Source organism: Xenopus laevis, chromosome 5L (assembly GCF_017654675.1).
Source record: "Xenopus laevis strain J_2021 chromosome 5L, Xenopus_laevis_v10.1, whole genome shotgun sequence".
NCBI lineage: Eukaryota > Metazoa > Chordata > Amphibia > Anura > Pipidae > Xenopus > Xenopus laevis.
The window spans coordinates 54,768,655-54,795,235 of NC_054379.1; the positions used below are offsets into that span (position 1 = coordinate 54,768,655).

Sequence of the window (26,581 nt, forward strand, 5' to 3'; positions counted from 1 at the left end):
CCCCTATGTTTGCATCCTTTTTGACTGGTTAAAAATCTTAAAGACTTCATCACAAAGTTTACAACCAAATGGCTTTTGCAAACATTCGCAGTGTATGGAATAAAATTTCAAAGTCGCAAAGTGTTTTTTCTTTGCGAGCAGGTGTTAACACTAAACCTTTGCTTCGCAATGCACAATGTAATATTCACCTGTGAATGATTTTACATTGAGAGAAGTGCTAAACATTGCAAAAAAAAATTTTTAAATAGATTTTTATTACATTCTCCCTTTGGTGTTTGTGTCCGAGAAGTTGTATTTTCTTATAATACACAAAAGCCATGAATATCTTGTAAATTATATCCTTATAAACGGTGAGTAGTGATGTCATCAGTTATAAACGGTGAGTAGTGATGTAATTTCTGTCACATGACTCACTAAAATTTGTGTATTATAATTAATAAAGTACCCCCAGTTGTAAAATATGAGGATATAAGAAGTTACCTCGGAGTTCCATGACCTGTATAAAAACACTCGGCCTTCGGCCTCGTGTTTTTATATGGTCATGAAACTCCTCTGTAACTTATAATATCCTTATATTTTACAAGAGGGGGTACTTTATTCACTATATAATACACAAGAGCCATGAATATCCTGCAAATCATATCTTTGTAAACTGTGTTTAGTGATGTCATCACTTAGTGCTTAGTGATGTAAGTTCTGTCACGTGACTTACTTAAATTTGTGTATGATAATAAAGTACCCCATGTTGTAAAATATGAGGATATTCGAAGTCACCTCAGAGTTCAATGGTCCATGGTCATGGAACTCCTTGGTAACTTATAATATCTTTATACTAGGGGGTACTTTATTCACTATATCTTATTTAGTTCCATAACCCATGAGACATCTTGAAATGTATCAGACTGACAGAGCATTACAAAAGCAATACAATTGTATGTGTACATTCATAACACATCAGCTATTGCTTGTTTTATTTAAATGCAAGTAATAGCTAGTGCATTTGCGCAGGTGGGCCTACAGTTGGCCTACAACTGGCTACTTCACACTAATGCTGGCAATACATACTAGGGGTGTATTTCAGGATTCAGCCTAATTCCGAGTCCTTTGTGAAAGATTCAACCAAATAATGAACTGAATCGGAAGACTAATTTGCATATTTAAATTACGGGGGGAAAGAGAACTGTTTAACCACTGTTAAAAATGTTTTTCCTTCCTTGTTTGTGTGGTGAAAATTTATGTCATTTTTTGGATTCGGTCCAACAGGGTTTAAGTGGCAATATTTTCATTTTATATGATGACAAAGACTCAAAAAACAACTGTTAACATACTAAATAATTATCTGCTGCATAATCTTTCATTATTGGCAGACATATAAAGGGCACACCAGCTCACAGGTTGACAAAGGGTATGTACACCACTAGGAGGATAAACTTATTCTGGAAAAAGAGGTGATGTAGCCCCAGATCCCTGAGGTCACAGGAACATTGTGAGTTCAATGTTTATCCTATTACACAATTATATAACACTTGCCAAGTGGTACATTTAATGTTTTTGTCCATCAGCTTTCTATCAATGACAGACTGTCCCATGAAGCTTACGATTATCCTGGAACATTCTATACACAGCCAAAAAGGGAATCATTTCACCATAGGACAGCTTTAAATTCTCATAAAAAAATACAATAGAACTGTAAATCTGACATATTTGCCGCCCCTTGGGACCTTTTTCCAGGAAATAATACTTGAGTAGTTAAACTTGATTGACTATTGCCTTATTTTCAATTCAAATTAACTATGTAAACATGGGTTGTAAGGCCAATTGCACAAAATGATTTTGTTTTCTCAGAGAGATGAGAATAGTCAATTCCCATTGGTGTGGAAACACAATGCCTATGAAAGATGCTGGCACTGTCAGAAATGGATTGCCAAAGTGATTACTCCTCAGTAACTAACTCATGACAGTGCCATCATGCTACTGGCAGCTAGTTGATCATTACAGCAGTCCACGAACAGCAGTCAACACATTTTTTGATCCATTGGCCTAAGAGAGGGTGGAAGAGGGGGTACATTTTTGAGACAGAAAGTCTAAAAACAGTTATTGTCACCTAGGAGATTTCATAGCAATCAGTACATGCTATAGCTACAATATATAATATAGCTATATGATTACATGTCTATCTTAACAGTCCATAGCCAAGCAGACACAACAGTAACATCCACACAAGGGGAAAGACGACCATGGAGGTTTGCCATCCTACATAGATCTTAAAATACAATCACTGAAGGAATGGTGCTAATGTGACATTGTTAAGTTGTATATCGAAATCTACTTTATTTAGTGACAGAAACTGAAATTTAATTGCCTTGGCTTACCAAAAGCTTTCCTTACCTACATTTCTCAAACTCTGCACGGTGACGGCAAATCCTTTAGTCCTTGGTAGCAGATGGTGCTTTAGTTTTGGGAGACCTTTAGCTTCTGCTACTAGCATGCTGATTTCATGTTTCTTTTCTGTAAAACGTGTGCCCTCACAATGGATCAGAAACTAAATGTGGAGAGAAAAAAAAATGCATAAATATATGAGATAAAAGTAGATGATGTAAAAAAACAAAAAATACAGGTAAAGCTGAAACAGAGATATAAAAGGACATAAGATAACTACACACTATTTGGATTAGGGTCCCTTTTTCAGATTTTACTTTTAGCGAAGCTCTGTGGCTTGATCAATTTAAGAAAGTATAGTCTAGGTGGGCTTTACATATTTACACCAGGGTTCCAGTGAATTTGCAGTCAGCCCATAGCCCCATAATTTCATTAGATACATAGGTATTTTCAACCACTTATACACCTATTCCCCCTGAATGGAATGAAGTTAGAAGTTTATTTGTGTCTAAGTTCCTAGGCCCTGTGTAGGTCATCATTGTTCAGAATGTTTGCGCAAGGCCCTTGGCACATGCTCTCAGCCTGCATTTTTCTGCATTCCTTTCTGCATCTTCCTGCTTTTGCATTTTCTGGCTGATCTCAGCTTCCACTCTGTTTAGCTACAAGCAAGCAGAAGCTCTGATTGTCAGTACAGCTACAGGGAGATGCAGAAGGGATTGGATACATTTCTCACAGCCTGCAGAAAAAAAGCAGGGTGAGAGCATGTGCCAAGGGCCTTGCCCAAGCATTCTGAACAATGATGAGCTACACAGCCTAAAGATAGTTGTTAATTGCATATCAGATGAGTGTATCTTAAGATAAAGACTCTGTATACTTATTGAAATGTGTATACCAGTCTTTAAATAACTTTTAGATTAAAAATGTAATTAAAATTAAGTTACAAAAGAAGAACTGTAGCAAACGTTGCACCTTATATTACATAAGCCCCAAACAGTTCAAAAGTGACACAGACCTATTGTTGATCACAAGGCTTTGAGTAAGAAAATTGCCAAAGAATTCCAAAATACAAAAGGCCTTTTGGCACAAATGTTAATGTATATTATTTGTATTTGTGCTATGCTGCAATACCAACACAAAGTACTTACTGGAACACGATTACATAAAATTAGACTCATTACCAAGTATTATGCAATACATATTCGAAAATGGAGATATGAAGGTAAGGAGATCCAAATTATAGAAAGACCCCTTATGCAGAAAACCCCAAGTTGCCGAGCACTCTGTCTTTGGTTGCCGTCAGTTATCAAGAAATGCATAAATGCTGTTGAAATGCATAAAGAATCCCGGTAAAATTTTGTATAGGTCACCTATCACAGCAAGATGGAACCACCCCAGATCTGTTAATAACTGAATGAAATAAAATAATTAAGTCTAACTGGGTACTGGCATAATTTATTATTTTTGCCAGAAGGAAAAATGTCCCTTTTAATGCACAACAACAGTTTGCCTGAATACTTACCCAAAAATGTTCTGGGTAATCACAAAGATTATGTAAACCTTGTATAACGTTTTCCCTGTCTTCTTCCCATTTCCTTTTGCAGAACACAATTTCTAGGAAGTACCACATCCAACCAATAACAGGTACATAGGAAAGTTCTTTCTTTGCCAGCACCTTTGAACTCTGACAAAGAACAAAAGAAAAATGTGGAGAATTAAGGATTGCAAGAATTGGCTCAATTTTAGAGAACAATTGCATTCAATAAAAAGTTTGCGAATTGGCATATTCTAGCAATAAATATTTACTATGCCACAGGCATATTAGTTAACATAACATACAGTATTTGCATATATAACACATTTCAGGAGACGCCAATCCCACTAGAAATGCAGCGTGAATGTGTTTACTTACACAGAGAACAAGCAATCACTGTTTACAGTCATGGTAAGAGAAAAATAATGCTAACATGGAGAGAGTGGTGCCAGCGTATGTTTCATCAAGATGGGACAGGAATGAGATGGACATCCCCCTACTATCCAGTGGGAGAAATAAGGGAAACCTAGTTGTGTTTGTTTGTCACTGGATGCAGGGGAGGATATGTCAGGCTGGATGAGAGAAATTTTTTACCCATTTTGGGGTAGAAGGGATAGGATGTAAACATCAGTAGGAATTTAGTAGCAACTTACAGTAGCAAACATTATATTAAACATTTAGATACAAGGCAGGGCTGCAAGTAAATAATCACCAAATAGTGCTCAGCCTTGGTCACGGTAGATTGATTGAGTCATTGTAGATGGCATAAAGTTGTTTTTTTTTTGCAATTATTGTCATTCCATAGCTTTACCATATACAGGGCAGCCATCAGGGGGGGGACAGGGGGGAGAATTGTAGGGGGCCCAGAGAGTAAGGGGGCCCGGCCATGCCACACTTACTTGATCAGCCGGGCCCCCATCTTTCTGAGAGATGCTGACTTCGGGAAGGCATGGTAGTTTAAGGGACCCTGGCCACCAATTTTCTTATAATGGGGGGGGGGGCCTGGCCACCAAATTTTTTTTTCTCATGTGGGGTCCTAGCCACCAATATTTTTTAATGGGGAGGCCCTGGCCACAAATTTTTTTTATGGGGGGCCCTGACCACCAATATCTTTTTATTTTTAATCAACATGTGTGAACCCTAGCCACCAATATTTTTTACTGTATGGTGGGGAGGGCGGACCTGTAGGTGGGGCTTGCGGTGGGCGTAGCCCAGGGGGGCCAGGAAATTTTGTCGTATGGGGCCCTGCAATTTCTGATGGCGGTTCTGACCATATATGTTTCTGGCAGCATGCTTTATTGTTTGAGTGAAGCGAGGTACAGTGCCTTAAAGCCTGTGCACAAACCAAAGAAGCCCTGCCTTCATTGTAGTATCACATCTTAATCACTTACAGTATAAACATCTTATTTATATATATGTGTGAAGGTGGAGCTTCTTGCTTGCCCAGAGCATTAATTTTAAGAATATTTTCATGCATACATGTTTGTGGAAGCTACCATATTGTTTGTTTTAGTAATGATAAGCCTGGAAATGTTCTATATTAACTGTATGTATCTTTCTCGAGTGCCCATTCACCATGACTTTTACTTATTAATCTGCTGTGGAGAATACCTCAAGGAAGGAAAACAATACAGCTGTTGCCTAGAAGATTTCATTTAGTCATGCACAGGAAAAGCTATTGAAAGAAATAGAGGATAATTTCACTTTACTTAAAGATGCCACTGTATATTTCTAACCAATACACACGATATACAATCTACAGTACTTTCTTACAACTAATAACATTTTTATAACTGTATCCAATTTCTTCCCAGGAATAAAAAAAAATATTTTCTGCATATTTACAGAAAGGCCCTAGAGTAAATGGAGCTCATATCATTAAAGGGATACTGTCATGGGGAAAGATTTTTTTTTCAAAATGAATCAGTTAATAGTGCTGCTCTAGCAGAATTCTGCACTGAAATCCATTTCTCAAAAGAGCAAACAGATTTTTTTATATTCAATTTTGAAATCTGACATGGGGCTAGACATATTGTCAATTTCCCAGCTGCCCCAAGTCATGTGACTTGTGCTCTGATAAACTTCAATCACTCTTTACTGCTGTACTGCAAGTTGGAGTGATATCACCCCCTCCCTTTTCCCCCCAAGCAGCCAAACAAAAGAACAATGGGAAGGTAACCAGATAGCAGCTCCCTAACACAAGATAACAGCTGCCTGGTAGATCTAAGAACAACACTCAATAGTAAAAACCCCTGTCTCACTGAGACACATTGTTACATTGAGAAGGAAAAACAGCAGCCTGCCAGAAAGCATTTCTCTCCTAAAGTGCAGGCACAATCACATGACCAGGGGCAGCTGGGAAATTGACAAAATGTCTAGCCCCATGTCAGATTTCAAAATTGAATATAAAAAAATCTGTTTGCTCTTTTGAGAAATGGATTTCAGTGCAGAATTCTGCTGGAGTAGCAATATTAACTGATGCGTTTTGAAAAAAACATGTTTTCCGATGACATGATCCCTTTAAGCTTCCTGCAATCATTCAAACCACTTAACATTTTAGAAAACCCCCAGCCTACCAATTATAATCGTACATGTTACAGATCTCTTGAGTTTTTCTTCCAGAGAACATTAAAAGCCTTTAGCATCCTTACAAAATACAAAGAATTGATCCAAGTTAAAACGAATCAAGGCTTTGAGGCACCATTGGGATTCTGGAAATGTGTATAAAATGTATCTAAAACACAGCTATAATGGCTGATTTATCAAAATTTGTGTTTGGCATTTTTTGTGAGGAAAACATTGAAAAAAACACAAATATCTCCCAAAAAATCTCTGAAACCTCAAATAGTTGTGATTTATCAAAGAAAAAAAAACAAAGTTGCCGAAAAAATGTGGTAATGGGAATTGTCTCTAACTTTATTTATTGATTCCAGATTTATTAAAAATTTGTTGAAAATGAATGGAGCATTGTTAGTTTTCATTCTATTCTTAAATAAACTAGTGTTTGATACATATCAAGGAAGGGCAGGGTGCAAAGTGCCCCCTTATCCTCACTATGGGAAAAACTTGGTGCTCGCAGTGTGCTTTTACATAGCACTGGTAAACCAGCCTTTTAGACTTAATGGGGCCTTAATCACGCTTTACTGCAACATTAAGGTTTTTGAGAATCGTATATCAGTATGCCCTCTGTGTTAGACTCTTTTTGGATCTATTTGCAAACTCTTATTTTATAGCAAGTGTGGAATAGAATCAGTGAACAGCATAGCATGGTGGCCCAGTGGTTAGCAGCGCCTGGGATCCTAGGTTTGATTCCAGCCATGTTTTGAAGAGTTTGTAGGGTATCCCCATTTTTGCAGGTTTACTCTGGCTTTCTCCCACACTCTAAAACTATAAAGGCAGATTAACTGGCTGCTGAAAAAATGTATAGGTTTTTAGATTCTGTTTTTAATGAGAGCACATGTAGAAAGGTTTGGTGGGTATTACAATGCCTTCAATCAAAAGTGCAGTGCAAAGGTGAACAACTCATTTAACAGTTGAGTAAGCAAAACATTTATATTGCAGGTTGTGCAAACCTGGACAGCAACAGATGAACAAACTGTCATACTTTGTTTCATTCAATACAGTTAACTACTAGAACTGTGCTCCCGATACAGCTTAATGAAAAAAAAATTAATTTATACCACAATATATAGAGAAAGAACTGTATTACGTCTTTACTTCTTGCAAAGAATACTGTACATTTGATTTAGACTAAAAATTAAAATACAGTATAGACTGTGTTACCAGGAAAGTTATGTCAGAAATATGTGTTAAAGAATAATATGAGGATTTTTGTACACTTCAAATTGTATCTGAACACAAATTATGTCCTTGAAAAAAGCTTAAACTTTAAATTTCATAGTTCACAGTATAATAGCATCCCCGCAAACATCTAATTGTTAATAGCATGCCTTTATGAGGGACAAAAAGGAAGATTATGCGAATGTATTTCTTTTTAGAAATGAATTAAGACATGCATTAATCCAGTACACAGAGCTCATCATTGCCTGTCTGTATTTCAGGTCAGTCTCCATGCAGAAGCTCAAATTAAATAAAGGCTGCATGCACAGGAGCCAACCTGAAATTATACACTCACCAGTCATGTGAAATCCAGCAAGCAACTGCAATGAAATTGCAACTACATATCTGGTTAAAGTAGGAAATACAAAAAAAAATCTACTTTCACAACCAAGATAACTATGACATTTGTTATATTTCTTCAACTTTCCTCCTAATGTGCTTATGCGTTTATTGAAAAAAGCACCTCCTTAAACAAGGTCCCTCGGCTTCTCAGTCTATGAAGTCTTCATTTATTTTTAGGATAAAATATATGCTATATAAAATATAGGCGTCACCTTCCATATATATACCTATGAAAATATAAGGCCGGGCCAGATTGTCTATATAGGCACTTGATGGATGTCCCTAGGGCCAGAGATATAGGGTGCCTATATAGAAAAATATGCTTCAAAAATGTTCAATCAACGACCCACCCACGGAGCTTAGGAGAGGTAGACCGATCAAAGAACGCATTCCCTTGGTGAGCAGTGTTCCAATGTATAGATCTGTACACTCCTCGCTACACTGGACTCCGTATAACACATTACTTTGTTTTTCTTTTAAATGACGAGAACTTCCCACACCAGTCAGTTGAACTGAAGAAGCTGCTCAGATGAGTAGTGAAACGTCTTCAATAATTACTCAGCAAGTCCAGTTGTTTTATAATTACTTACATTAGATATACCATGACCTGGATGAATGAAAATCTTCAGTCATAATAATATGCAAGGTTACAGTGATCTCAACATCTATAGATAGTGTAGCAGATTTCTTTTCATGTCTCCAAAAAAACAATTCAACAGGGATGCAAATGCTAGAGCATGGTGGGAGCTGGAAAGGTCAAGGCAGCCCTTGCCAATTGCCACTGCTACCTAACTTGCATGTCTGAATTACCTAAATTACATGCAAGTTAGGGGGGGTTTGTATGGCTCCTCCTGAATATAGTGCTGCTGAAAACAACTCTGTATTCATCCACAAAACACAGGCCCTTTCTGCAGCAGGAATCCTTTCTGGAACTCCAGAATGTGTGCCCACAGGCACGGATTGTGTGACAGGGAACGCAGTGCAAAAAAACAGTCGACCTTCGTCTGTTTTGCACCCTGTCCCAGGGAGTGTGAGCCCTATTGTCCCTTAAAATGCCATTTTCTTTTGCATTTATAAAGCGGTCCTTTACATATATCCCTGAGATAATTAAACATTTTCAACAACGCATAATGCAAGCGGAATGTCAGAATTCCTTTAAAATGTATACTCACCCCTAAAACACCAAATCTCTCACAAAAATTCCAACCACAGAGAAAGTCAATTTCAAAGTTGTGATTGAGGACTACTATTGCATTTTCTTTGCCATATTTGGTGTAGTTTTCAGGATCAGTATAGAGTGTACAATCAGTATCTGACCACCACTCTAATAACATCACCAGCTCTAGGAGGAAAAGCATGCATAGATTAGATTGGCCAAAATTATATATGAGATAAGACATCCATAATGTACATTATTGATAAGATATGAGATGTTGCAGTGTTAGGGTAGTGGCAGATGAAGAGGTTAGACGCCCATCGACAAATCTTCTCTACTGTGGGCGATAGTGATGTGCGGGCCGGCCCGATACCCGCGGAGTCAGGCGGGTATTGGCCCAGCCACTGAAAGAATTTTGTGCCAAATGCAAAATTTTCCATTTATTCTAACCTGCGCACACAGTTTAAAAAAATGCATACACCAGTTTAAAATGTGCACTCAAAGGAAATCTTTTGCACACGTGGCCGAGAAGAAATTACAGGGAACATTGCTTTGCAGTACAGTCATTTCCCCCCTTGCTCCTTCACTGTTGAGAACACTGCTGTGCATTATTAAACTCCTTATATTCCCCTTCAAGTGTTCCAGGGCAATCCCCCACTTCAGAATCTATGATGTAAGAACATATTAATATTTTTATGGACACATCCTTCTCAAGTGTTCAGTTGACTTCCATGTTTATTGTATGCCCAAAAATGAGGTTCAGTGGATAATCTGCCCATTGCTTGCACTAATCTTGATGCTTCTGTCAAGTAATTGTTTGTAGCCAAACAAATCTATAGACAGCGCAACAAATGTTTCAATATCTTACGGCTTGATATGCAGTATGCCAGCCTGCAGTTTATCTTCCTGTAGAGCTGCTTGTTAAAAGGCCAAATGATAAGAGTGCAAAGCTGAATAAGATTTACTATAAGTCCAGTTCCAATAAATACATAGCTGATAAAAAGGTGGCAAAGGAACTGAGATTTCAGAAAGCCAGCGATGTCCATTCTTGACTAGGAATTGTAAAGCATTTGCTAACAACCATCCAGACAGTCAGGAGGAAATCTGTGAAAGAGAATTTTTTAAAATAAAAAAAAGATAAAACACACAAAGGCACAAGTAAGAATAAGTCCAATACACGGTTTTGTTTTTTTTTAGAAAACACAGACATTGATGCGCCTTTGTATTTGGTGAGGTCTGACTAATCTGTCCGTATGCACACAACCACCACATATAAATCTGAACCAAGCTAAGGTGACATTTTTTTAACTGGGACAGTGAATGCTTTATTACTTTTATCTTTTCTGATTTACAGTAAATTCCAAGAAGTCTGTTTTATTCCTTCATTGGTAAAATATAAACTATTGCAGGTGCCGTTATCAGTCACTCGATATTCTCCAACTGTTCAGAATTTTGTAAACCTCAAAGAACAGTCATGAAAGCTTGTAAATATTCCTATTATTATTATTGTTTTAATTTGTGCAAAACTAAAATTCTTTTTATTCCAACTTTTCAGCAAAACCATGTTTAATTCTATTAAGTTATGTATTATAAGCATTTTTTTGGAGAAATCATATGTATTGCTCTGACAAAGGAAAAAGTGATATTTCATAAATTTTATTTTAAAAAAACCCTCTGCTACGGTCTAGGGGTAAAGTATAATATAAATATGCAGCTAAACACATCAAAGGAAGGCAAAACTAAATATTTGCAGAATATTGCAATGTAACATTGTTCATTAGACAGATATTTATGCTATTTTAAATGAACATAGAGCTGCATGAAAGTGCCATACACGGAGTAATGGTATACATTACAAAATGCAAAATGTGGTTTGAAAATGTTTATCCCAGACAAAGAAAAAATAGTGCAGGCAGGACTGCTCCTTTTGCTCCAGGGTCGGGCCAAGCTATTTTGGCACCCTAGCCAATTGCCACAATCAGCGCCCCCCACTCAGACTGTCACAGCACATCTTACCCTACCAAACATTCCCAGCACAGCAACCCCCAAGTCACAGCACAGGCACTCACATCACCCCTACACAACCCCCAGTTAGTGACTGTAGAATAGCTTTTATTTCAGTCAGGTAAGATGCACTCCTGATTTAAAAAAAAAAAAAAAAAGGCTTGCCCCTCCTCCCGCTACAGATTCTTCAGTGAATTTTAACAGGCAGGCTGCAATACCTTTTTTGCTCCTTTGCCAGCAGCCACCACCATAAATCAGCTTGAAATTCTATTCGCTGTGAGCCACATCAGAGCACCAAATACCGACACTTATCCTGCCGCCAGCAGCTGTTTGAATGAGGTGCACACTCATCAACAGCGCATGCACCAACCAGAGACAGGGGGCATCAGATAAGGTACAGATTTGGAAGGGAGGGGGAGCGGACACTTCAAAGCACTAAGGGATAACAGTTTATATAATCACAGAACATGCCAGACAGGGGTTGGCACAGGAGGCTCTCCCTTCAAAATAAAAATATATTTTATTATTAAAGGTCACATAATACCAGTGTTCAGTGGCGGATTAATACTACCTGAGGCCCCTAGGCTACACTTTTCACAGGGGCCCGTCCCCCGATGGACCTGGTCGGGTGCTGTGCTGTCTCGCCCTGCACGCCCAGTACCTGCTTTCTGGCTGGCTGAAGTTAATTCAAGGAGCCTGTCAGGCTGGGTTTGATTCGGCGTGCAGCGGTGACATCACTGGCGCTTGTCAATTCCCCCTGAAACAGTGCTTGCGTCTGCTCACAAAATTTTTTAAATGAGATAAAAACAAATTGAAAAGCCCCATGGGCCCCTCAGCACTGTAGTCGCCTAGGCTATAGCCTAGGTTAGCCTAGCTATTAATCCAACCCTGCCAGTGTTAAAAAGAATATAGAAATAAATTCCCCCCTGAGAAGTGCGCCCATCTTTGATTGTGCCCTAGGCAGGTGCCTACTATGCCTACCCATAGTTCAAGCCCTGTTTTGCTCTAAGGCTGTGAAGGACAAGATGTGCTACTGTGTGTACACTATACATGTATTTGGAAGGAGAAGGTCCCCTAACATCATACTATTTTAAGTTTCTTTCACCAACATTTTTTGCAACATAGAAAACTGAAATTAAGAACACCCTGGCTTGTTCAGTAGAGATCTTCTTGATCAGTTTTAGGGAAAAAGAACAAATACTGGCAACCTGTCTACTCAAAAGAGCAAACAGATTTTTAATATTCAATTTTGAAATCTGACATGGGGCTAGACATTTTGTCAATTTCCCAGCTGCCCCTGGTCATGTGACTTGTGCCTGCACTTTAGGAGAGAAATGCTTTCTGGCAGGCTGCTGTTTTTCCTTCTCAATGTAACTGAATGTGTCTCAGTGGGACATGGGTTTTACTATTGAGTGTTGTTCTTAGATCTACCAGGCAGCTGTTATCTTGTGTTAGGGAGCTGTTACCTGGTTACCTTCCCATTGTTCTTTTGTTTGGCTGCTGGGGGGGAAAAGGGAGGGGGGTGATATCACTCCAACAGCAGTAGAGTGATTGAAGTTTATCAGAGCACAAGTCTTGGTTCAACTGGGAAATTGACAATATGTCTAGCCCCATGTCAGATTCCAAAATTGAATATAAAAAAAATCTGTTTGCTCTTTTGAGAAATGGATTTCAGTGCAGAATTCTGCTGGAGCAGCACTATTAACTGATTCATTTGAAAAAAAAAAAAAGTTTTTCCCATGACAGTATCCCTTTAAAGGGCATCTAAAGGGCAATATTTTCCCCAACCAAAGGTACGGGCTAATAGATCCCGCACTCCGGTTGGGAGTAACAGTAGTTTTTTTTTTTTAAACATTTGCCCCCTGCCAGCACTAGGACACCTTCATGCGGCCCCAACATGGCCGATCAAACAGGGAGCTCCCTTCCAGTGCTGGCTGGGTGCAATTTAAAGAAAAAAATACTATTAAACCCCAACTGGAGTGCAGGCTCTATTAGCCTGCACCTTTGGTTGGGGAAAATATTTTCAGGTGCCCTTTAAGTCTACTAAAAATTCATGTAAACATTAAATAAACCCAATAGGCTGGACTTGCTTCCAGTAAGGTTCAATTATATCTTAGTTTGGTTCAAGGACAAGGTACTGTTTTATCAGTACAGAAAAAAAGGAAATCATTTTTAAAAATTTGGTTTATTTGGATAAAATGCAGTCTATGGGAAACAGCCGTCCCGTAATTCTGAGCTTTCTGGATAATGGGTTTCCAGACAACAGATCCCCATACCTGTACAAATAAAACCGCACCTCTGCTAGAAACATTACCAACCTTCCTATGGTAAATTGCTATTACAGGAAAGGAAGTATACAGATTTGAATGCCACAATTATAGTTTTTCCTAAATAGATCTTAAAGAATTTAATAGACGCAAAGATCCGATCGTACGAATCAACGTACGATCGGACTTTCCCATCTCCCGACCTGCCATTAACCATTCAGATCAAAGTCTTACCATTCCGATCAAATAAAGTAGTAAAAGAACAGATCAGCCAATGTTCTAACTCTGACAGAAATTGTACGATAGTTATGTCTGACAAAGCTAGTGACAGTCTCTCACTGAAAATCGTACGATCGGCAATACATGCAGAGATATTATCAGCAGGCGACAGAAATTTTCTAACCTGTCCGATCGACCAAATGACCGATCTCCACCGGACAAAAAATGTCGCGACTCTCCGTCCACGATTCGTACAATCGGATCGTTGCGTCTATGGCCACCTTTAGATTAAGTCTCCAGTTCTTTAATAAATATACTCAGAGAGGTTACTTGCCCTAATTTGATGCACAGATATTGGCTACTATGAGTGTTATAATGTTTAGATTGCCTATAGTTATAATAAACTATATCTGTCTTCTAAATAGTAAGTACAAGGCATGGTTCTGAGCTCATGTTTTTTTCTCTCTGCATTATTACTGGCATAGATTACATTATATGTACAGGAAGAAGTGAAAATGTAATTCTAAGCAACAATATTTTTTTACTAAAAGCAGTATCTGTCTGTTTACATTCCCAGTAGATTGATTTTTTTTCCCCCCATTTATGAACACTTTCCTATCAGGATTTAATTTTTTTTTGCATAGGGTAGCAACTGTTAGGACAATTATTTCATGCTATAACTAATCGTTCCAGTAAGGATATACATTTTTAAATATTGTACTAACATGTACCTTTCATAACAAACGGATAATCATAAGAAAACATTTTAAAGAACATGCAATTGTATTTATTTTTGAAAGCAGGGTAAAATAAAAACTCATAAAAAGTTATCATCCACTAGGCCTGGCTTTTATAGACTTTCCATAGACCTGGAGATGGAGATAAAGAACTGGAACACCTCATTAATTGTTTCTCAAAAACAGGCTGCTTCTCCACTACCAAGACACCTATGGAAATTTGTACGGACACAAATCATCAGCATAATAACAAATAAAACATTTCAATTACTTTGTGACAACCTTGTCTCATGCAGCAGCGAGAGGCCAGTTACCAGGGGAGGCAAAAAGTCGTCTGATGTATCTCTCAAAGCCGAATTTCCATTTTTTAAAATGGTAATTTGGCTCTTCTATTGCAGAGAACCGCTATAGTGATGCAACCCCCCCTCTGCTTAGGCGCCAGCAGCCCCAAAAAGCATAGTTGGAGACAGCATTCTCCTTCTTTACCCAATGAATGCATGACATTATGTGCCTCACTTAGCCAGTACCTTCTCTTCCAGAATCATGTACCAATTACCAAGGCATAGTCAGACATCTGGAGCCATTATGAATAAAAGGAATCTGAAATTGTCCTAGTTGGATAATGAACAAAAAGAATACCATTTTGTATCCTCATGCGAGATGAAATGACAAGTGAATCTTTATTAATTATATGAAGAGCATATAGATTATTATGCGTGGCTATTTATTGCCTGGTCAGTTTACTATATAAATAGGTGCCTGAGGGACAAAGAGGCTTAATGACTTGCTGGAATCCATGCATCCTGTCAGCAGCGGTTTATCTTTTATTTGACAAGCCACTAAGTTAATGATTAAACATTATATAATACACAAGAGCCATATATATCCTGTAAATTATATCCTTATAAATGGTGCTTAAATGATTTCATCTGTTACAGTCTAAAATTAGTGATGTAATTTCTGTCACATGATGTAATTTCTGTCACATGACTCAATGAAACTTGTGTATTATAATAAATAAAGTACCCCCTGTTGCAAAATATAAAGGCTTTTAAAAGTCAGCTCTGCCTATTGCTGCTTGTTGTTATACAGGTCTTGGAACTCTTCAGTATCATATAACATCCTTATATTTTACAAGAGGGGGTACTTAATTCACTATATATTTGTGGGACCACAAAAAAAACAACAAAAAAAAAAAAACAGTGGGGCATTCAGAAACCTATATCTTGTTATAGAAGTTTAATTAACATTTAAAAATATAGCCTTGATTTTTTTATTTTAATGCTAAACTAATAAAATATTTACTTTATACCTAGGAATCTGAGCTGCTGTCCTATCTATTTCAATAGAAGCCTCTCCGTCCAGGAAACGCTATATAAGAGCACAATGTACATGTCTGGCAATGTATGGCCAGCACAGCATCATGCAAGTCAGTTCTCAACAATTCAGTTCTTATCTCCAGACCAGATAAAACACAGATTCTCCAATATCTCATGGTCGGTGCTATTCTCATACCTATGATGGGCGCTATTATTAAACTTATGAAAAGGTAGTACATTGCTCAGAAATTGCCTGCATAGCTAAATGTCCTCTAATTTTGACCTGTAAAATACTAAACCTTTTACCACAGGTAAAACCCATTTATCTGCAGACTGAGAATCAGCCCAGTATAACCATAGCCTAAGTCTATGGATAGACGGAGTGCTGGCTCCATTGCTCTCAGCCTGTGTATTTTTTTTCAGGCTGAGAAAAGAGGATCTAATCCTTGTCCCATCTTCACTGATCAAAATTAGAATCACTTGTGTGCAGGCACATGCAGTGGCAGTCATGCTCAATGTGCAAAATAAGGACTTTTCAATCAGTCATCCATTCCCCTTCTCATGCCTGCACGCAAGCGGAAGCAGTTCAAGTCAATGTAGCCAGGGCATGGAGTGGATCCACTTCTCTGAGCCTGAAAATATAAGCAGGTTGAGAGCAGTGGGGCCAACATTCCGTCTGCCCGTGGCCTTAGGTAGTATCGACTGTTAGTACATATAGCCTGTATGTAATCCTACTCACTGTGTAATGTATTTGGGATCTGGGCCTATTGTTCTTTGAAGTGTATATTTATATATATATATTTACTGCACAAGATAATTTAGAGAGTGTGATGCCAATGCTATATGGGACAGTTTTTCAAATGAAAGTTGGCAAATAATTGGCAGAGAAAAGCCTGAAACCACCAATGCTGCTTATTACTGAAGTAATTGGTCCTAAATACACACAGATCTTTTTAATAAACATCTGTACTAACAGTATTTGACAGTTTCCATTAGGGCCACAGCACACAAATGAATTTTGTCAGCAAGGGGTAACAAAAATGTCCCGTTATCAAGCCTGATAGCATTAAATTAAAATCAACCATAGTAATGTTCCTGAAGCAGTAAAAGGCAGAGCTTCACATGTCATCACTCTATGTATGTCAGGCATTTGTTTTTACCAGATGGTAGATAGGAGTGTTTTCACCACGTTTTGTCACCTCATACTCCGTGAAGGTGGCAAAACACCAGAAAATACCGTGCGTGGTACCTTAACTTTGCCATCTGAATCATGTAATGCAAGTATCTACTCACAAATACAAAAATGAATTGCAGTACAGGATTCTCCAGTAGCTCTACTGTAGTTTAAGAGGAAACAGGTTTTCCCATAACAGGATCCCTTAAATATACATAATTCTCAAAGGCAACAAGTGCCTTTAGCATCATTAAAATATTTTATGCATATTTATACAATTTATATTTGTATTATTAGTTGTATTATGATTGCTTTGGATGTCCAAGTTTATTGGCCACTAATAATTGTACATTGTTCAATTTATGGTGCTTTTTCTTGATGATCAGGATTACGTGATATGAAATACACTGAAGCTAATCTTTCAGGCTTTTTGCATTAAATCGTATTACTGAGCAGCATTTCTTTGGCTGTTTAAAGTGTGAATGAAACCAGCACAAAGCAAATCAAGACCTTGCCCTTCATATTTAGTATCTTTTTGTCTTCTTCAAGTCATGCTTAGAACAAGAATAAATAGTTACCATAAGGAGTGTTCAAGGTCAGGTACTGAGTTCAAATGCTTTTAAAAAGAAAAAAGAAAACAAGCAAAAGACTAAATTTAAGGGCCAACACTGGGAAAGCAAATTGTACACATTTAAATATAATGTATTGTTATCCTACAATAGTAAAGACAACATGTTTGCTCCATAAGTTCCAGTATTGTTTTGTATAAATAAGTTACTATATAGCAATGGAGTTGCCATTTCTATTATTATTAAAATGGAAACAAACAAAGGCCAAATAACATTCGTTGATCACTATACCTGAAAGATTAAATCCTTTCGATATTAAGGAGGAATGTTACTGCCAAGAAATATATTATTTGCAGGTGCTGGACAAACAGATATATTTTATTACAGTTAAAGGTTATTTCTATCTCGCAAGGACCATTGAGAACATGGAGTAGCTTCAATTTCCCTGTTTAGTTTAGATTTTCTGTGATTAAAACAATAGGCAAAAGATATGTTCAACTCAAGCCGTATCATTGAATTCATGTTGAACAAAAAGGTATACTGCCCTCTAAACAGGGTATTGATTTTTATAAATAAGGCTTGTTTTATCACATACAAAACATTTTTTCAGGCCTATAAGTTTACAGTTTTGAAATCTACATATATTTGAGTGGTTATAAAAATAGTGGTTTTAAAATAATTCCAGGCTTTTGTCTTAGCAGGTCTTTCTGAGTTGCCATGTCAGCAACAGACTAGTCCTACATATTCAGTTAAGGGTTGCTGACACAGCAGCTCTGAAAGACTGCTGCTGACCCAAAAGCCTGGCATTAGAAGTCTAGTTAGTTTACAAGTCTTATTTGTTTTAGATCCCTTTAACAGCTAACAATAATTTGGTGTATGTATGGTTTTAATTTTAGAAAATCTCTACTCCAGTCATCTAGCCATCTTGGATTAAGGCTTCTATTTAAAAGTGAAAAATTACAACTGCTCATGCATTAAACAAGCAGATTGTCAGCACAGGTGCCAGATCAAAGGCTCTACACAAAGTTAAAATATTATATTGCCTTCTGTAAAGATGGTTTAACCAATAGATCTTACAGCTACTGCCAGGAAGCACCTTAATTATCACTAGCATCCAGTGTATTTGCTAATTACTTTAAAGAACTAAAAGTCTAGTACATATTAGTTATTTCCAAATCGATCGTTAAAAAAATGCACACAATTTAAAAATAAGGTTAAACACAGATAAAACAGTCCATAAAAATCGTATGGTGCCCTATGAGGTGAGCCACATAATACAAACAGTAAATCATCTCTCAGAAACATAATTCCATTCACAGATATTGTGTTCCACTCTAAGAACACCACTACACTTGGAAAACCATGACAGTGGGAAGAGCTGACACCAACGCAGTTCCCTGCAGCAACACAAATGGTTTATTGACATAACATGTTTCAAGTCAAAATGGACCCTTTCTCAAGTCTAAAAACGGTCCATTGTGTCTCTAAATGTGCCGTGTCAATAAACCAGTCATTTTGCAGCAGTGGACTGTGGGGGCATCAGTATTCTGCTCTATTATATTTTCTGATCCAGCTCAGTCAAAACACTGTTCTCACCCACCCTATTTAAACATAGTTACAATCCTGCTTGCTCATTCAATGTCCAAACTCACAGGGGCAAAGCTGTCTTCACAATCTTGTTTACACCTATAGTTCTCCGTTAGAATTACTTCTTAAAAGGAAATGGCTATTTTGCCCATGGGCTACAAATGAATTTTTTATGTTTAATTCATTGTCTTCCACTGGCAGAGGCCAATGTAATGGAGGTGGAGAAGAAGAGGCGAATGACGGAGACAGGTTTGTGACAGTCAAGAGGGGAAGCATGGGACGGAAAGGTAGGGGGGCTGGTTCACAGCTAGGGTTGCCACCTTTTCCTGGAAAAAATACCGGCCTTCCTATATAGTTATCTTTTTTCCCTATTAATAACATTGGGATCAACCATCCGGCCAGGTGGCAACCCTATTTACAGCAACAGATTGTCCATTTTGGGTGGAGGACAGAACTGGCATGTATGGAGCAGACTGATTCTCAGAGCACTGTGGGAGGCAGTGGCTCTAATAAGGCTGTGGGGTGGATAGGGTAATCTGTTGCAAGGTCCCTTCATGCCGAACGGTCTGATGCTTGCCTAGTGCTAGGGTTTTGCATGTGGTGGAATGAGTGGACAGATTATTGGGTGGGGTTGGGGGAAGACCCAGCAATCTTGGTACACATAGGTTATAAGTTAGAGGGAAAGGGGTTGGAAAGTCCTCAAGAATGAAAAAAAAAAAATGTATATATATATATATATATATATATATATATATATATATATATATATATATATATATATATATATATATATATATATATATATATTTATATTTATATATATATATGTGAATAGTTGAGGGAGAGGACTTTCAAGGCAATCTTCTCAGAGATATTACCAGTGCCTCAAGCAGTGTTAAGAAGTCGGCGGGAACTTTGGTAGATTAATGCGTGGCTGAGAGATTGGTGTATGGAGGAGGGTTTTGGGAGAACTGGGCTTATTTCTACAAAGCTACAGACTCTTCGCCAGGGATCAGTGGTGTAACTAGATATTGCTGGGCCCCACAGCAAATTATTTTTCAGGCCAAGTCTAGAGGTTGAATTATTTTAACAGTATTTATTCAAAATATATATGAATTAGGGACTCATAGTTACATAGTAGTTACATAGTTAAATTGGGTTGAAAAAAGACAAAGTCCATCAAGTTCAACCCCTCCAAATGAAAACCCAGCATCCATACACACACCCCTCCCTACTTTTAATTAAATTCTATATACCCATACCTATACTAACTATAGAGCTTAGTATCACAATAGCCTTTGATATTATGTCTGTCCAAAAAATCATCCAAGCCATTCTTCAAGGCATTAACTGAATCAGCCATCACAACATTACCCGGCAGTGCATTCCACAACCTCACTGTCCTGACTGTGAAGAACCCCCTACGTTGCTTCAAATCAAAGTTCTTTTCTTCTAGTCTAAAGGGGTGGCCTCTGGTAGGGTGATCCACTTTATGGGTAAAAAGGTCCCCTGCTATTTGTCTATAATGTCCTCTGATGTACTTGTAAAGTGTAATCATATCCCCTCGCAAGCGCCTTTTTTCCAGAGAAAACAACCCCAACCTTGACAGTCTACCTTCATAATTTAAGTCTTTCATCCCTCTAACCAATTTAGTTGCACGTCTCTGCACTCGCTCCAGCTCATATATCCCTTTTAAAGGGGAAGGAAACCTAGTCGGCGCAAACCCCCCACCCCCCCTCCCGTGCGTTTCCCCCCCTCCCTCCCCCCCTGGCCTACCTGTTCCGCTGGGCAAATGCCCCTAACTTGTTACTTACCCTTCTGCGCAGGTCCAGTCCAGGGAGTTCACAGACGACATCTTCTTCCACGCGATCTTCTTCCTGCTTTGAACGGCGCATGCGAAGTAGGATCATTTCGCCGGTACGATCTACTGTGCATGCGCATGACTTTTGGCGCATGCGCAGTAGATCCGCACCGGCGAAATGATCCTACTGCGCATGCGCCAAAACGCCGTTCACAGCAGGAAGAAGATCGCATGGAAGAAGATGTCGTCTGTGAACTCCCTGGACTGGACCTGCGCAGAAGGGTAACAAGTTAGGGGCATTTGCCCAGCGGGAAGGGTAGGCCAGGGGGGAGGAGGGAGGGTGGGCAACAAACGGGAGGGGTGGTTTGTGCCGACTAGGTTTCCTTCCCCTTTAAGGACTGGAGTCCAATACTGCACTGCATAATCCAGATGAGGCCTTACCAGGGACCTATAAAGAGGCATAATTATGTTTTCATAATGCCCTTTTTTATGCAAGACAGAACTTTATGGGGGCCTTTATACCTCCTAGGCCTCCCTGCAGCCACAGAGTTGGCAAGAGGGTTGGAGGATATTTTAAACTAGTTGTGGGGGGGGGGGGGGTGCAGTAAAGGATAGCGTGGAAGATAGGTTAAAGGAGGTAGTGGACATAGGAAGGTATAATGGGGGAGGGGTATTGTTAAGCAAAGGGAGGCCCACATGTTGTATTCTCCCTCTGGATCCAGTTTTAAATATATGTTTTCAAATGCAAGGAGTCTGGCTGTTAAAATTGGACAGCTAGAGGGGAAATATGATTGGCTAAAACATGGCTGAATGAGTCGCATAGCTGGGCAGTTAATATCAGTGGCTATACTGATTTCGGAGGGACAGAAGCATTAGAAAAGGAGGAGGGGTATGTCTGTTTGCTATGCAGGATTTAAAAGCGAATATAAAGAAGAAGGTGATGTTAGAAAATGAGGGGCAGAAGTCTTATGGGTAGAGCACTTAACTGATTGTAAAGAGTCCCGTAAATTAATTGTAGGAGTATGCTATAGACCCCTAATGTGAAGAGGAGGAAGCTAAGCTCCCTGCAAATAGAAAGGGCTGCAAATTTGGGGAAAGTAATAATAATAATGGGGGATTTTAATTACCCAGATATTGACCAGAGCAACAGTACTACCAGGACAGTTAATGGGAACAAGTTTATATACTTGTTGCATGACATTTTTATGGCACAGGTTGTTGATGAGCCAGACCGTATAGCAAATGTGCAAGTAACTGAACCCCTTGGCAATAGTGACCATAATGTGATTTAAAGTATGGTAAAAATAAATAAATATACACAGGGGCAACAAAAAGACTGGCCTCTATTTCTAATTTTCGCAGACTCGCTTTCATCTGGTATGGAACCTTTGGATTGGAGGAAAGCTGATGTCATTTCTATATTTAAAAAGGGATTACAATCTCAGCCTGGCAATTATAGGCCAGTAAATTTGACACCCATGGAGGACAGATAATTTGAAGGCTTGTTAAGGGATCACATTCAAAACGTCGTCCTATTGAATGGCATAATGAGCAGCAATCAGTATGGCTTTATGAAGGATAGGTCATGTCAGACAAATTGGATTGCTTTTATGATGAGGTAATTAAGATAGTGGACTGCAGGGAAGCAGTGGATGTCATCTATTTGGATTTTGCCAAATCATTTGATACAGTGCCCCACAAAAGACTGCTTTCTAAACTAAAGGCTGTTTGTATGTATGCAAAACACTCCACATTCTCCTGAATATCCCATCCACAGGGTGTAATAATAGAGCCGCAGGGAAAAACATTACACATTTATCAACATATTACTAAGCAAGCAAATTTCCTATAGTACCTCAGGACTATTTGTATCCGGGTTTAATATCCAGAGTAACCAAATGTCAATAAATTTGTCTTGACATCCCGAGCTATGTGTTCCTTGTAAAATGGCAAAGCCGCATTAACCAGCGCTTTCCAAGCCTCTATAGTAGGTGCCAGTGGTCTGTTCCATTTGAGAACTATCATTTTTTTTTGCCTTGTATGAAGGGGTTTGAAGGAACACTCTGCCTTCCTTGGAAAAGTCATACCCAGTAATTAACCCCAGTAGTGCAGCTGTTGGGGTAGTTTCGACTTTAAGCACCATGACTTGAGAAAAAAGCAAAAACCTGTGTCCAATAGGTTGCAACACAGGACCATTTCATGTGGAACCAATTTCCAATCCACATCTAGGGCAGGTTTTAGACTTATCCGGGTTCACCAAATTGAGCCTCTCTGGTGTCATGTACTGTAAATGCCATGAAGAAATTTAACTTGTATCAGTTTGTCCTTTTCTGTTAGTGTAGGTATGTCCAGACTCCATTTGGCTTGGCAGGGTAGAAGCCTTTGGTTATTTGGGAGCATAAGGACCTGATATATGGTTGAGAGAGGCTTAGGCATGGTCTCAAGCTGCAGTTTAGTTTCAAGCGCAGTCACCTCCACTTTAGGATCTCTTGCAGTGAATTGTCTTATTGCTGCATGATGGAGCGGGTAATATCTGAAGCGCACATTTTAAGTTATTGGCTCTGTAAGATTCAACTGATCTATTTGTATCAATTGTCCCTCTGGGTATAAGCCTCTTATATACTTAATTCCCAACTGTGCCCACCACCGAGTGTCTGGCACGCTCAGCAAATGTTGTAATCCTGGATTTCGCCATAGAGGAGCATGTGGTGAATAAGACTGTATGGCTTTTGTCCGAAGCATTTTCTGGGCTGTTATCCAAGCTTTCAAAGTGGTCTTCATGGATATTATAAGATTTTGGTGTGCCTCCCCCCCTATATGGCAAGACACGTAGGGCCTCCAATAAACCCATTGGGCTTAATAAAGTTTATTGCACATGGGTAGGAAACAGCCAACAGGATCGGGTACAGAGGGTGGTTGAAGGAGAACTAAAGCCTAACTAAAAAAAGTAGCTAGAAATGTTGTACATTATGTTTTGGGCTGCTGTACCAGCCCACGCAACCACAGCCCTTTAGCAGGGAAGTTAAGTATCTCCAAAGATGCCCCAGTAGCTCCCCATCTTCTTTTCTACGGATTCACTGCACGTGCTGCTGTCACTTACTGAACGTAGGGACCCACTCACAATATACAGTACACATAGAAGAGAAACGTCACAATTTAAGACTGATTAGTAACGAATACAGATAATTACAAGATGGCAGCACAGAAAGCAGTGCAATTAGCACCATCATTTATTAATCAGCCCTGTAGCATCGGCTTATATTACGAACAAACTTCATTTTCTGCTTGGTAAATGTTTGACAACCCCTAAGCTTAGCTTCTCAACAGCTGCTCAGAGAACAGTGAGCATGTGAGTGTCACAGACACTTTCCGAGTTAGTGACCTCCTGTGACAAGTTTGAAGTCCTGGATCATTGCTGCTATTGAGAAGCTGAAACTTTAGGCTGGTGCAATAAGTTCAATATATAAATATGGCATTTTTAGCCATATTCATTTTTCGGGTAACGTTCTCCTTTAATGATACATTCTCTACTTGGAGTAAGGTTCTTAGTGGGGTCCCTTGGAGCTCTGTATTAAGCCCTCTTTTATTTACCTTGTTCATTAATGACAAAATGAACCTTGCAGCAGGATTTTGACAAACTGGCAATCTGGGCGGCTAAGTGACAGATGAGATTTAATGTTGATAAATGTGAAGTCATGCACCTGTGATGTAAAAACATCCAAGCCACTTATACCCTTTAATGGGACTGCAATAGGCAAATGCATAATGGATAAGGGCAGTTGAGTCCTTGTAGATAATAAACTTGGCTGTCGCATGCAATGCCAGTCAGCAGCTTCAAGGACAAACAAGGTCTTGAGCTATAATAAAAGGGGCATAGATTTAAGGGAGGAGGGGGTTATTCTTCCACTTTACTAAGCGCTGTTAAGGTCCCATCTAGAATATGCAGTACAGTTTTGGTCTCCAGCGCCAAAACTGGATATTATTGAATTAGGGTCCAGAGAAAAGCAATTAAACTGGTAAAAGGTAGAGAATTTAAACTACAGTATAAGGAAAGACTGGCCAAATAGGGGTTGTTCACGCTGGAGAAGAGGCGCTTAAGGAGGAATATGATAACTATGTATAAAATATATAAGGGGATGGTACAATAATCTCTCTAATGCTTTATTTCCAGTAGTTCCTTCCAGCTGACAAGAAGGCACCCATTCCGATTAGAAGAAAGGAGGTTCTGTCTAAACATTTGGAAGGGATTTTTTTTACAGTGAGATGTTTTGAAGATGTTGAAATTCCCTCCCTGAATAAGCCATGCTGGCTGATACATAAAACAACTTTAAGAAGGGGTTAGGTGGCTTTTTAGTAAATGAAGGAATACACGGTTATGACATAACTTATAGTACAAGTTGATCCAGGGGCTGGTCCAATTGCCATCCTGGAGTCAGGAAGGACTTTTTCCCCCCTTTGAGGCAAATTGGAGAGGCTTCAGATGGGGGTTCTAGCCTTCCTCTGGATCAATTAGCAGTTAGATAGCAGTTATATAGACTTAAAAGGTTGAACTTGATGGACGTGTGTCTTTTTTCAACCTAACTTACTATGTAATTTTTCATACATCAGTTTCTCACTGTCTCAGCCCTGGTCTAAGTCATCCTAGGCCAGCCCAGTGTCAATACACTTCTCTCTCTTTCCAGCCCTTGCTAAGCCACCACTTCCATTGGGAGCTTTATTACAGAGTATTATTATTAGCACATATTTATAAAGAGGCAACATATTCCACAGCACTGTACAAAAATAGGTAGATACACTGAACACACATTACATTTCAAAAATAACAAATGCTGACTGATGAAAAGGGCCATGCACAGATAGGCTTGCAATCTAAAAAAAAAAACTTTAGTTTAAAGGGGTTAGTATCAAATAAGTTAGTATCAAATAAGTATCAAATACTTATTTTCAGTTCAGTTGTTTTTAGATAGTTTACCACCTTCTAAAGCAGCTCTTGCAAGGGGGGTGCCAACCCTGTAAACTGTTCTAAATTGATACATGTAGTGGACACTTTTCTTATCTTTGCCCCTGCTGCCAGCGGAATCCCTGGTTTTCATTAAAGGAGAAGGAAACCCCCAGGGCGCTAAACCCCTCCCCCCCTCCCCTGTGCTGCCCCCCCTCCCTCCTCCCCCCTGGCCTACCTGTCCCCCTGGGCAAATGCCCCTAACTTTTTACTCACCCCTCTGCGCAGGTCCTGTCCACGGAGTACGCAGTCGCCATCTTCTCCCACGCGCGTCTTCTTCCTGCTCTGATCGGCGTTTTCTGGCGCATGCGCAGTAGGAACAGGTACCGGTACGGCTCTACTGCGCATGCGCCGAATGTCACGAAGTTTTCCGACATGACATTCGGCGCATGCGCAGTAGAGCCGTACCGGTACCTGTTCCTACTGCGCATGCGCCAGAAAACGCCGATCAGAGCAGGAAGAAGACGCGCGTGGGAGAAGATGGCGACTGCGTACTCCGTGGACAGGACCTGCGCAGAGGGGTGAGTAAAAAGTTAGGGGCATTTGCCCAGGGGGACAGGTAGGCCAGGGGGGGGGAGGAGGGAGGGGTTTAGCGCCCTGGGGGTTTCCTTCTCCTTTAAAGGCAACTGTGAAAATTGATAAAATAGTTGATAATAT

At 39.2% G+C, this 26,581-nt stretch overlaps 1 protein-coding gene across 3 annotated transcripts in view; it reads right to left on the reverse strand.

The window, feature by feature from the left end:
* Positions 1-26,581, reverse strand: part of agpat4.L (1-acylglycerol-3-phosphate O-acyltransferase 4 L homeolog) — a 59,352-nt gene that overhangs the window by 15,373 nt on the left and 17,398 nt on the right. For 2 of the 3 annotated variants that reach the window (XM_018263097.2, XM_018263098.2), the window contains exons 2-5: positions 10,117-10,352; positions 9,265-9,434; positions 3,899-4,060; positions 2,389-2,542 (exon numbers count right to left, since the gene is read on the reverse strand). In XM_018263097.2, the coding sequence (XP_018118586.1) occupies positions 2,389-2,542; positions 3,899-4,060; positions 9,265-9,434; positions 10,117-10,294 (664 nt within the window). In that variant the 5' untranslated portion in view covers positions 10,295-10,352. The remainder of the gene's footprint in view (positions 1-2,388; positions 2,543-3,898; positions 4,061-9,264; positions 9,435-10,116; positions 10,353-26,581) is intronic. The other variant, XM_041562777.1, reaches the window with a different exon arrangement.